General features: G+C 43.7%; 1 protein-coding gene across 1 annotated transcript in view; it reads left to right on the top strand.

Annotated features, from left to right (window-relative positions):
• RNF144A (ring finger protein 144A) overlaps nt 1-12,645 on the top strand; it is a 171,860-nt gene extending 159,215 nt beyond the window's left edge. Inside the window, exon 8 of the mRNA XM_023728229.1 lies at nt 10,874-12,645. Within this exon, the coding sequence (XP_023583997.1) occupies nt 10,874-11,005 (132 nt within the window). The 3' untranslated portion in view covers nt 11,006-12,645. The remainder of the gene's footprint in view (nt 1-10,873) is intronic.
• The last annotated feature ends 262 nt before the right edge of the window (nt 12,646-12,907 follow it).

Below are 12,907 nucleotides of genomic sequence, written 5' to 3'. Positions count from 1 at the left end.
TGTTTGCGCGTTTGCAGACAACTCAGCAACTGGTTGAATACCTGCCATATAGAAAAACTGAGCTGGTAAACATGGTTCCCGAGGAGGAAAATTCTAGGCAGGAGGAATGTTTATAGGTCTAAGACTGCTATGGTGGCCCTGGAGTAAAGTTAGAGTAGACACGTATCACGTAAATACATGATGACTTTTTCACATTAGGCCTTAGATGACTTGCACATTACCCATGACCTTGGCAATGATCTAATTCGTAGGTTTAGTTAATGCTTGTATAGCCCTTAATCAAGAGCTTTCTATAAAGGACCTGAGGTAAGCAAATTTTAACAGGAAGGGACAACAGGGAAAGAATGGAAGAAAAGCATACACTGTGATGTCTATGCAGCCTTTGGAGTTCATAGACAGGCCTCCATCTAATATTTATTTATACTTCCAACACATTTATCCTCTTCTGTGTGCCAGGCCCTATTCTAGGAGCTGGAGATACACCAGTGAATAAGACAGATAAGTCCTTCTCTTCTAGAATTACTTTCTGTCTAGAGAGACAGTAATAAACCAGTAAGTCCATAAAACCAAACTCGATTCCAACTCATAGTGACTCTGTAGGACAGAGTAGAACTGCCCCATAGGGTTGTCAAGGAGTGGCTGGTGGATTCGAACTGCCAGCCTTTTGGTTAGCAACCAAGCTCTTAATCACTGCGCCACCAGGGCTCCAGTAAGCCCGTAAGCTACTGGTAAAGGCTATAGTGGTGAAGCGATGGGGGCAGGATGCTTTAGATTGTGTGGTCAGGAAGGCCTCTTGGAGGTGGTGCCCTTCGCTGAGCTCTGGATGACGCCGAGCTGGCTGTGTGAATCTGTGGAACAGGGCTGAAGAGGAACATTCTGGGCAGAGGGAACAGTCAGGGCAAAGGCGATGGGGACATGTCGATGGGTTTGAATTGTGGAATGAAGGTCCACCTGAACATAGTAGAGTGAGTGAAGGGGGAGATGGGGGAAGATGATGTCAGAGGTCAGATCCCATAGGGCTGTGTGGGCCGTGGTAAGATGTTTTCATTTTATTCTGGGTGAAATGGGAAGCTGTTAGAGGGCATTAAACTAGAAGAGGTTCAAGTCTGCAAAAGCTCACGGGTTGCTTGTGGCTTGAAGGGGTCACGTCTGTTATCTCATTGGCAGTATTTCTAACAACAGCCTCTGAGTTAGGTATTGTCATCCCCATCTTGAAGATAAACGGAAACTCAAGGCGGTTGCCTAGGAATCGGAAAGAGCCACCTGCAGTTGTGCTTCCTGAGTAATCCTAAACACAGAGCACGTGACAGAGCTGATTCGTGCCCACAGCAGGAGCTTGCAGACTTTTCCTGTGAAAGGTCAGATAGATGGTCAATAGTTTTGGCTTTGCTGGCCGAAAGATCTCTGTTGCAACTATCAGCTCCTCCTTGGAGCCTAAAAGCAGCAGTTCTTAAATAAACAAATGAGTGTGGCCCTGTGCCATAAAACCTTGTTTACACAAACAAGGGTAGAATTGATTGTGGGTCTGGTTACACAACTGCGTGAATCCCCTAAAGACCATTGAATGGTACACTTTCGATGGGTAAATTGTATGGTATGTAAATTATATCTCAATAAAGCTGTTATAAAACAAAAACAAAACAGTTGTGGACTGGATTTGGCCCAAGGGCCATAGTTTGCTGACTCCTGGTCTGGAGAGTTGATTTGAGCTGTATTTGGGTTTCCACCTCCTGGCTAGCACACCCAGCTTCAGGGCTTACACATCGCACACCCCTGACCCCATCCTCACACAAATAGTACAGGAAATTATAAGAAGGCTGCGTTCCTCTTAGATGCTTTCAGCATAGCACTTTCCTCCTGCTCTTTGCCTGCTTTCTCTTTGATGCTGTCTAAAACCAAACCAAGCCCATGGCCATCGAGTCGATTCTGACTCATAGTGACCCTGTAAGACAGAGTAGAACTGCCCCGTAGGGTTTCCAAGGAGCAGCTGGTGGATTCGAACTGCCAGCCTTTTGGTTAGCAGCCAAGCTCTTAACCACTGCCCCACCAGTGCTCTCTAGTGGGGATGTGTTTGTACTGATTCAAGGGCATCCTGCATTTGCATAGCCACTGTGTAAGTGGAAGCTGTTGCATGCATCTCTGCAGAGCTTTTGTGAGTCGGAGCAGGGTGAGAACTTGGCGATCACATTGTCCGACTCTGACATTTTACATGAGTACCAGTTGAGAGAAAGTGACTTGCCCAAGGAATTCCAGTTATTTATTGCTGTCTAACAAACCTCCCAGACATACTGGCTTAGCAAACTAACATTATTTTGCTCATGAATCTGCAGTTTGAAAAAGGCTGAGCAGAGACAACTTGTTTCTGGTGTTAGCGGAGGCAGCTGGAAGGCTGGGACTGAAGTCACTGGAAGATCTACTGGCTCACATGTTTGGCAGTTGATCCTGGCTTTGACTAGGATCTCCATTAGAGTTGTCAGCCTTCACATGGTCTCTCCAGGTGTGCTGAGCTTCCTAACTACGTGGCGGCTTGGTTCCAAGGGAAAGCATCTCAAGACAAGGGCAAGGTGGAAACTGTATCACCCTTTCTAACCTAGTCTTGGAGGTCACACAGCCTCACTTGCACCTCATTTTATTCATTTAAAGGGAGTCATGTGTTCCCTGGGATCCTTGGCTGCTCTGAGTTCTAAGCACTGAATTCTAAGCATCTCTGATAAAAGTCATTAATGGAATACGGCATTGGAGCAATACAGAAACCTGAAGAAATAGTCCATACCCTCCACTGTTGTTGAGGAATAAGCTTAAAAACACCTTTCAGTTCAGCTGCTCTGCTTCGTTCAGTCAGCAAGCTTTAAGAGTGCCTGCTAAGTGCTGGCTCTGAGCTAGACTGTGGATACTCATAGATGAAGGAAACACTCTTCTTGACCCCCAGGAGCTCTCAGTCCTGGTAGAATTTAGCATAAAAACACAGGGTGCAGGGTCTCTGTGATAAGGAGCTCACAGAGACATGTGGGGTTGAAGACGGAGCAGTAAGGAAGAACATCTCATGGGTTAAGTCTTGGGCTGGAGTAAAGTATGAGCAAACCAATGTTGACAGGAAAGTGTAAGTAGTTACAAACAATTAGCAAAATGGGTGAAATACAAAGCACGCAGTGGGGTTGGGTGGAAGTCCAGTTGCTTGATACTTACTGAGGCATACTAGGTACAGCAGCAGATCCCCACCAAACTAGACATTTAGTATTTATTTACAAACAATACAAAACCAAAACAACCAAACCAGTTACTGCCAAGTAGATTCTGACTCATGAGGACCATGTGGGGGCAGAGTAGAACTGAACTCCACAGGGTTGTCAAGGCTGTGACCTTTCAGAAGCAGCTCAGCAGGCCTTTCTTCCATGGCACATCTGGGTGCATCTGAACAACCAGCCTCTCCGTTAATAGTTGTCTTAGTCATCTAGCGCTGCTATCACAGAAATACCACAAGTAGATGGCTTTAACAAAGAGAAATTTATTCTCTCAGTCTAGTAGGCTAGAAATCCAAATTCAGGGTACCAGCCCCAGGGGAAGGCTTTCTCCCTCTGTCAGCTCTGGGGGAAGATCCTTGTCATCAGTCTTCCCCTGGTCTAGGAGCTTCTCAGACACAGGGACCCCAGGTCCAAAGGATGCGCTCTGCTCCCGGCACTGCTTTCTTGGTGGTATGAGGTCCCCATGTCACTCTGCTCACTTCTCCCTTTTAATCTCAAAAGAGATTGATTTAAGACACAACCTGATCTTGTAGATTGAGTCCTGCCTCATTAACCTAACTGCCTCTAATCCTGCCTCGTTAACATCATAGAGGCAGGATTTACAGCACATAGGAAAATCACATCAGATGACAAAATGATGGACAATCACACAGTACTGGGAATCTTGGCCTAGCCAAGTTGACACATACTTTTGGGAGACATAATTCAATCTATGATAATAGTCAAGCCCTTAACCATTTTCCCCACCCAGGGACTCCTACAAACCACACCGTGGCCCATTTTGTAACCATGGCTCAAAGCAAGATACAGAGTATTTCTATTACCTGAAGGCACTATTAATCTTATAAATTTGTTTTTAGAAGTGAAGCATAGACATGATGTCCTCATTTCCTGTGTGATTCTTCTGATTTTAGATCAAGTCTGCACCCCCATTCCACTTCCCCTTCAACAGGCTTCTTGCCTAGCATCTGCTCATCAGCAGACTTGTTAAGGATCTTGTATACCAAGTCTTACCTTGTATTTACTGCAGAGGTTTTAAGGAGAAATATGGGTTTTATTCTCTTCCACTGGCTTATTCATCAAATATTTATTGAGTGTGTATAAAGTACCCAGGAATCCTGGTAGATGCTAATATCCACCAGCCCTAAGTCGGTGTTCAGAACCTGGTGTGACATGAATGCATATCTCTGCAGCCCCATCTTTCATTGCTCCTATTGAGTCACTGGCCTTCTGGACTGAAACTCACAGCTTTGGTGCCCTTGCCTTTCTCTGCCTCTCTGTTCGGTCCTGTTGGGCCCTTGGTCTCTATCACCCTCTCTTTTCCTCTACTTTTTCTGTTCATGCCCGGTTCTGCCTATCTAAGTTGTACCTTTAAAGCTTAATGCAGGTGTAACATTCTACATGAATTCTTGATTCTTATCTAAGAGTGAGCCCTCCTTCTCAGATCCCACAAGATTTTCAACGTTCCTTTTGGGTCAGAGAACATCTCATTGCTATTCACATTTTTTTTTTTTTTTTTTGGCACCTGTGTCATATCTCTTAGACAAAAATATTCTTGAGAGTGAGGACTTGTTTCTCTCGTCTTTGGAACTTTTATGGTCCTGATCCTGTGCATGAGACAAAAAGATGTTTAAAAAATGTTGTTATTGTTGATGTTGGGTGCCATCAAGTTGATTGCAACTCATAGTGACATCATGTGACAGAGTAGAACCGCCCCACAGGGTTTTCTTGGCCGTAGTCTTTACAGAAAACAGATCACCAGACCTTTCTCCTGCAGATCCACTGGGTGGGTCTGAACCACCAACCTTTCGGTTGGCATTAGTTGAATGTAATAGTTAATGATGAATTTGGCTTTTCATGTTATTCGTTGGCAGCCTTCCTTGGCAAAGCCAATGATCCCTGGAGGAGACTGTTCCTTTAGGCACTGTCTATCCATGGGGAAATTTTCATAGGATGGGGCAGGAAGAAAAGTGTCCCCATGTCCCCTGCCCACTGAGCCATCATTTCTTGGGATCCTATTAAAGCCAGTTTATTTTCTGAGTTTCCTTCTAGTGGGAGCATGTTAGAAATGGATGGAAGGAATTCGCTTGTGTATTAACATTCAAAGAAAGAAAGCAAAGTTTTGTTCCTCTCTAGGAAGAACAAAAAAATCTGACGAAGAAAAGTAGGGTCCTGTGGCAGCAGCGTCTGTTGTTTGGGGAAACAGCGCAGCAGTGTCAGTAGCAAGAGGCAGACATGCTGTGGTTTGGATGGCCGTCCACCCTATACAGAAATCCCCCACTCTATTTGGGCTCATCTTTGTCTGCCTTTTGGAAATGGGTCTGTCTAAAAGACATCTCTTCCATGGTCTCCTGACTGGATTTCCAGCTTCTCGTGTTTGCCCTGCTACCCTTTCTGTCCCCTTCGCTGCTACAGTATGGACCCCTTACACTCCCCGAGTGCGGTACTTTGTTACATCTCCCCACAGAATGAACCCTGTAACTTAACAGATTTGGGTTGAGCACTTTCATGTGTGAGGCTGGAGTGGTATAAAAGGAACTCATATGATGACAAGGCAGGGTATGATATTAGAAGCCTCGAAGTAGCTCTTGTTCATAATTCAGGCTGGAAGATTAGTGTATAAAAAGAGCGGCAACCGAGCCAGACCATAAAGGTTGTGAATATCAGAGGTTTCTGAAAGGACATTCCAGGGGTTGAGGATGACATGAACAAAGGCAGGGTCAGAAGGGTGACCGTGTGGGGCAGGCTGGGGAGCATCTGGTGGTTGCGTGCAACTGATGGAAAATCTGGGGAGAGAGTAGTGATTGGAACTGAATGGGCCGACCAGATAATGAGTTATCTGGAGTGTCCTGCTGTAGACTTGAAGACTTTATAGCACTGGGGAGCCACAGAAGGTTTTAGAGCAACAGAGGAAATTATGCAGACGGGACACTACTTGATGACTTCTCATCTGACAATTCTGGTTCTACAAAATCTGGCCTTTACCTGCTCATTTAACTTCATCTCCATCTCTGCAAGGTGGAGAAGAGCCCTATTCATAGTGGCCTGCTGTCCTTCTCCACTCCCACCTTTCATCCTGCTCTACTTTTCTCCTTGACTCCCTCCTTATCCAGATCCCTTCTGTTTTTAAGGCCCCACCTCCTTAGTTAGCTGTCTCAAACCAGCCAAGGCCATAGCACTTTCTAAGTAATGGCTTTTGAATTTTGACTGCGGCCGATAGGTGGAAACCAGTACACGTATTCCTGCACAATCACATGTATAACTCGTTCTATTCTTATGTAGTTTCTGTTCTATTTACTAAAATGATAGTCTTGACCCATTCAATTGATTTAACATCCCACAGATGGGTCAAATGCAGGGCAGTGTTATTACTTAGCACTTCTCACGAGAGTCTCCTTTCATACACTCACTGGGGATGTACTGGTCTGATTGTCACTCAGGGCCTTGCCCAACTCAAACCTCAAGGATACTCGAGAAGCCCTCCCTCAGTCATTCAATGTCCTAAGATTCCCAACTTGGGGGAGTTGTGATAGCCCAGTCTAATTTGTTGATTTTGCAAGAAGACTGCTCCCTATCCTTTTCTGTCTTCAAAACTGAAGTTAGTTAAAATTGTTCAAAGAGATCTTTTTGAATTTTAGTGTACCTCCATGAGATAACGGCAAGTTCCTTTCCTTATTTTTATAGAAGTAAAAATATTATATGCCGAGTACATTTTACCTATCTCCCTTGGCAAATCGACCTTTCTAGTAAGATATTGTACTGTGAATGGAAATATTATATGGCTTTGTTATGTAACAATTCTGCGCAATTCTGTTTTGTCCCAAATGATATACTTTTTTATTAAGTATAGCAGTGTCTCCTGCTGAAACAGTGCCTTTTCAAATAGGAATGAGAACTGGCCGAGTAACTGTGATGTCAGGGTTTAGAAAGACATCTTATTAAAAACAATGGATTAGATGCTAATGGCTGTGCCCTTCTCTTCCTGCCCTCTGCTCTGAAGCGTTTGCCTGCCTTTTTCCAATGCTGGTCCAAAATCAGAAGCCCCTGAGTGGTGTAAATGATTAAGCACTCAACTACTCCGCAAAAGGTTGGCAGTTCAAACCCACCCAGAGTCACCTTGGAAGACAGGCCTGGGGATCTGCTTCTGAAAGATCATAGCCTTGGAAACCCTATGGAGCAGTTCTACTCTGCAGCACATGGGGTCTCCATGAATCAGAACTGACTCAGCGTAAACTAATAACAACATTCCAAAAATCAGCCACCATATGTAAAAGGTAAAAGAGTTTTTTGTTTGTTTGTTTGTTTTTTTGCCTAAGGCAAGTCTACTTCCTTTGATGTCAGCATCTGATAAGAGAGAATCTTATCTCTCTCCTGTAAAGTCTCAGCCCCAGCCCCATCTAGCTAACTCCTTCTTGATCCAAGATTTCCTCAAGGAAGTCTTCCTGAATCCCAATATCCATGTTAAGTGTCTTCTATCTGTTTTTTTGCAGAAGTTTTCACCCTTTTATAATTATTTGTGTATCTGCCTCCCAGTCCCAACAGGTAACTCCATTATTTTTTAAGACAAAAGAAAAATCATAATTCTCTTTGTATTATACAGTTCAGGGCAGCAAATGTTCATTTAGCAGAGAGAAGAAGAACGATATAGAAAGGACAAAGAGATAGAGGGGGCAAGAAATGACTAAACACATAGTTTGAACTGGGGACACTGTTGTGTCATCTCATTTAATCCCCCTCCCTCGGCGGCACAAATGATTTGCACTCAACTACTAACCTAAAGGTTGATGGTTTGTACCTACCCAGTGGTGCTGGGGAGGAAAGTCCTGGCGATCTGCTTCTGTAAAAATTACAGCCAAGAAAACTGTGGAGCACAGTTCTACTCGTTAACCCATGGGGGTAACATGAGTTGGAATTGACTCGATGGTAGTGAGTTTTTTCCTCCCCTCAAACACACACACAAGCAGTGGTGTGATGGTAAATGTTTGACCACCTGCTATTCAGAGGGGGAAAGAGCCTAATTGGTAGCATTGGCCGATGTCCATGGTGTAAATACTCCCATCATGGGCCTTTCAGCATGACGTCACTGAATGCAGATGTGGGGAGAGACTCTCATAATTGGCTCCCATGGGCTGGTTTGAGCCAGCTCAGGTACAACATCACAAAGCCCTCGAGGTAGGTACCCTCAATAGTCCCTGCCACATTCAAATGTGTTCAGCCAATATTTGTGGCGTGTTCAAATACAGACTTCCTATGAATTAAAACAGTTTAGTTCTCCGTGTTCTGTCTTTGATTTTGGCTTCAGTTTTTCAAGCTCTCGAATGTGGTTTGTAGATGAGCTCTCTGAAGGACACAATCTGGGATATACCCGCCTCTCTTCAACTGGTTCATCCCATAAGCATTGGGCGTTTACTATGGGAGAGGCTCTAGGCTGGGCATTAGGGATTTATGATAGTTCACAGAAAATGTGTTTTGCTCTGAAGTAGCTTACAGTTTAAGGAACTCAGACTGCGAGGTTTAATCTCAGGGTTTGCTAGTTTGAACAAGGCAGTGTGATACAGTGATTGTCTAAGGAGGCAGAGCCTATTTTACCCATCTCTGTGTCTCTCACAGTACTTAGTCTGGAGCCTGATGCATATGATAACATGTTCACTGAGTGATGGCTTTTGTCTCATTCTTTATTTTTGGCTACCTTCCTTCTAGCAATATCTGCATCCTTCTACTGCCAGTTGACACTAGTGTGGGTAACCTAACTTACTGAATGGAATGCAAGGATACAGTGAGTGAAAAACTGAGGGCCAGGAACACGAGCCTTTAAGCATTTTGTCATATTTTTGACTGCAGAGAATCCTCTGGCTCCTTCTGGAATGACAGTTTTGCTCCAGGTAGTTGGGACTGCCAGAGAGTACCCTCTACATAAGTAATATCTTACTGTCTTTCTTTTTGGAGCCCTGGAGGTGCAGTGCTTAAGAGGTACAGCTGCTAACCAGAAGGTCAGCAGTTCGAATCCAGCAGCCACTCCTTGGAAACCCTGTGAGGCAGTTCTACTCTGTCCTGTTCAGTCGCTATGAGTCAGAATCGACTCGACGGGTTTGGTTTTGGTTTGGTATTTCTTTTACATATTCTGAAATATCAATGTGCACATGAATTTAACAAACAAAGCGTGATCAGAATTCAAGGTATCCCAGTACTGCAGCAGATTCCACTGTTGACATTCTGTTCAGACAAATAGACTTAGCCAGCTGGGGAGCGAAGACACACTGTCAGCGTTAGCACAACCTAACGTATACTATACATTATAAATGCAAAGTGACATAGGAAGCATACGTGTGTGTTGGTTTTCAGGCTGAAATTTAAGTCCAGGTATGCTTTATTTCATACATCTGGTATGATTCAGCATAATATCATAATTCAGGGCTGATAATGGCCCTTTAGAGATCTTTCTACCCAGTTTGCTTATTTTAGAGTTGAGGAAACTGAGGCCCAGGGAAGAGTAAATTCACTAAGACTTGCAGAGTCAGGATTAGAAGGATGTGCTGTGCTCTTTCATGCACTTACCGCTTTGAACACCAGGTGGTGGTCTAACTCTATCTTCAGATCTCAGTTCTGCACTCCTGCCTCTGAGGAATCCAGCTGATGGATGTGACTAGTCAAAAGCACAAACTCCATCTCCTTTGATCAGAAACACTACCTGATTTAGAGGACAACATGTCGATACAGTTGAGGCTTATTTCTTTCAATATTAACTCATACCTATCGGTAAAATTTTGTTTTAAAACAGAAAGCAAAATACCTAACAGTTTTGCGTTGTGTTTTAAGTTCCAGGAATGGTGTGGATTCAGTCATTCCCTAATGCATTGTGCTGTGTGTCTTTTCCCGTTCCCCCTGTGACTGAATTATGTCCCCCAAAAAATGTGTATCTACTTGGCTAGGTCATGATTCCCAGTACTGTGTGGTTGTCCATCATTTTGTCATCGGATGCGATTATCCTGTGTGTTGTAAATCCTAACCTCTATGATGTTAATGAGGCAAGAAACAATCTCCTGGATTAAGTTGTATCTTGAGTCAATCTCTTTTGAGATTTAAAAGAGAAAAGTGAGCAGAGAGGAGAGGGACCTCATGCCACCAAGAACGAAGTGCCAGAGCGGTGCACGTCCTTTGGACTTGGGGTCCCTGCTCTGAGAAGCCCTTAGACTGGGGGAAGATTGATGACAAGGACCTTCTCCCAGAGCCGACAGAGAGAGTAAGCCTTCCCTTGGAGCTGGCACCCTGAATTCGGACTTCTAGCCTGCTAGACTGTGAGAGAATACATTTCTGTCGAAGCCATCCACTTGTGGTATTTCTGTTATAGCAGCACTTGATAACTAAGACACCCTGTCAGGAGTGCCTTTTGCCAGTCTTGCTGGTATAACAACCACCTACCCATCTTTATAGTCTCAGCCATCTTCCACTGTAAACTCTCCTTCCTCCTAGCAAATTCAGGGAAGGGAAAGCAATATGGGCAGATTGATAGGTGGATGGATGGATGTTGAATGGATGGATGAATGGATGGTTGGTTGTGTGGTTTGCATTTCAGCTGCAGAACCTACAGACCAGCACACCTTACCTTCTGCTGCTTTGTTTCCTTGTTCCAGGTCGTGGGCATTTTTGCTGGATTTGGGCTCCTGCTCTTGGTGGCCTCGCCTTTCCTGCTCCTGGCCACTCCGTTTGTACTTTGCTGCAAGTGTAAGTGCAGTAAAGGGGATGACGACCCGCTCCCCACCTAGAGGAAGGCAAGATGCTGGACCAAGATCCCTGCCGCCTCCGGGAAACGCGGCTCTCCCCCAGCCCACCCCGCCGTTCCCCTCTCACTAAACATCTTTCTTGCCTTATGTGCCCCATTGAGCTTCATAGTGTCACGCTGGATGCCGTGATTTCAGGGACAGACATCAGAACGTTTGCCAAGGCGCCAGTTGCAGTCCACTGGGCATGTGGAGGGCAAGGCAGGCGTGGGTAGGGCACATCCCCACAAAACCAGTCCCTGCTGACCTGACAAGGGAGGTGCTGTAAGAAAAACGCTAGGCAGTTTTCTCCCTCTGGTGATAGACTAGAAATATCTCGTAGTAGCCTTAGAGACCTTCTCGTACAAAGCATTGCCCCATCTCCTTATTAGCTTCAAGATGGTGTCATGTTGTTGAGAGAAGTCTTTTAAGGATTGCAACTTCCTTCAGACAGAATGCGATTATTCCGACTTGAGAAAAGCCCTCTGTTTATGACAACTGTTTTTATTACTAATGGCATTTAGTAAAATCTTTCTAGAAGGCTGTTTTTTTTCCTTTCCAACTGAGTAGTGAAAACCAACAAGGTGCATATAAACCATCCTATGCCTTTCTTGAAATTTGCATTTTAAAAAGTTAGAGCTAAATGACTTTTCTGGCTTGGACACTTCAAGAGATTTAGAAAGCCTTAGGTGCTTTTTTTTTTTTTTTTCTTGAAACTCGTTGTAATGACTTTTTGAAAGCTGTAATTTGTGTATTGTTATAAACATGATTCCTATGTAGTTGCATATCTTTGAAAATGCTGTTGTGTTTAAAGGAACATCTCCGTCATTAGTCTGGATTTGCCTTTTGTTTTTTCTCTCCTTGAGGATTCGACTAAGCTTATCAAGCTCATAACTTCTCACCCAGGTACCAGCAACTTTTTTTTTTTTTTTTTTTTTTTTATGTCTTAAAATCAGGTATTTTACCTTGAAACAGTTCTATCACAGTGGTTATGGTTTGGCCGCTTGCCTTGGTCTTTTCCAGCAGGCAGTGAGAAGAGGATAGTATTACTGATCCTTAAAGGACGAGGACTGGAGGATTCGTGGTGGCTGGGGGGGAGCCTTCGAGATTTCCACTTTCTTTTCTTTAAATTGTTTAATTACTTTGCAGAAATCATGTGTTACATAGTTCCAAGTCCTGTTGCTACCAACATCCCCCTTGCTGAAAAAGCCTTCCGTTTCATTTAATTATTTTCATGGGGAGATTTTCCACTTGGTTTTTTGCAAGCCTGTGTGTGGCTGTGACTATGACATGAAAATACACTAATCAGTAAGGAAACACGGATTACTCCATTGATTGAAACAAGAGAGCTGACTTCAGAACAGCTTTTGAAGACATATGTGCTTTTAAAGAGTTAAGGCTAGGACTCCTAAAAATAACAAAGACAAACGTTTTAAATTCATTATAGTGGGATTTTTTTTTTTAACTTATTAAGAGTTCCACAGATGAGTAAAACAAAAGAGAAACCTGACGTTTATCATAATTATTTGCTCATTGCAAACACGTGTTTCAAAAAAATGGGTTGTTTTTGTTTGAGTCCTTCACTTGTGTAGCTTTTTGAGGTCCTGATTATCTCCCACCCCCATAGAAATGTCTTCTTTTTTTCTTAAAAATGTAATAGATCAGAAGAAACAGAATCACCTCACGCTACACCTATAGTATGTATTTCCTTGTATGAAACTGAAGGCATTTAGAAAACTAGTGTGTGTCAAATCGATGTTCCTTTCAAAAGATTCTCCTTATAGTTGCATTTTTAAAATTCACTAAAAGAACATGCCTGAGACTATCTTTCTGGATGAAGGCTGGGCAATGAGTCTCTGTAGATAGAGGTGTTGTGATAGGGTCTAATGGTTTTTCTGGAGTGGATGC

This window comes from Trichechus manatus, unplaced genomic scaffold (genome assembly GCF_000243295.1).
Source record: "Trichechus manatus latirostris isolate Lorelei unplaced genomic scaffold, TriManLat1.0 scaffold00023, whole genome shotgun sequence".
Taxonomy (NCBI): Eukaryota; Metazoa; Chordata; class Mammalia; order Sirenia; family Trichechidae; genus Trichechus; species Trichechus manatus.
Note: the sequence above shows the minus strand (reverse complement) of the source record. Positions and strands in the feature narration are given on the sequence as shown.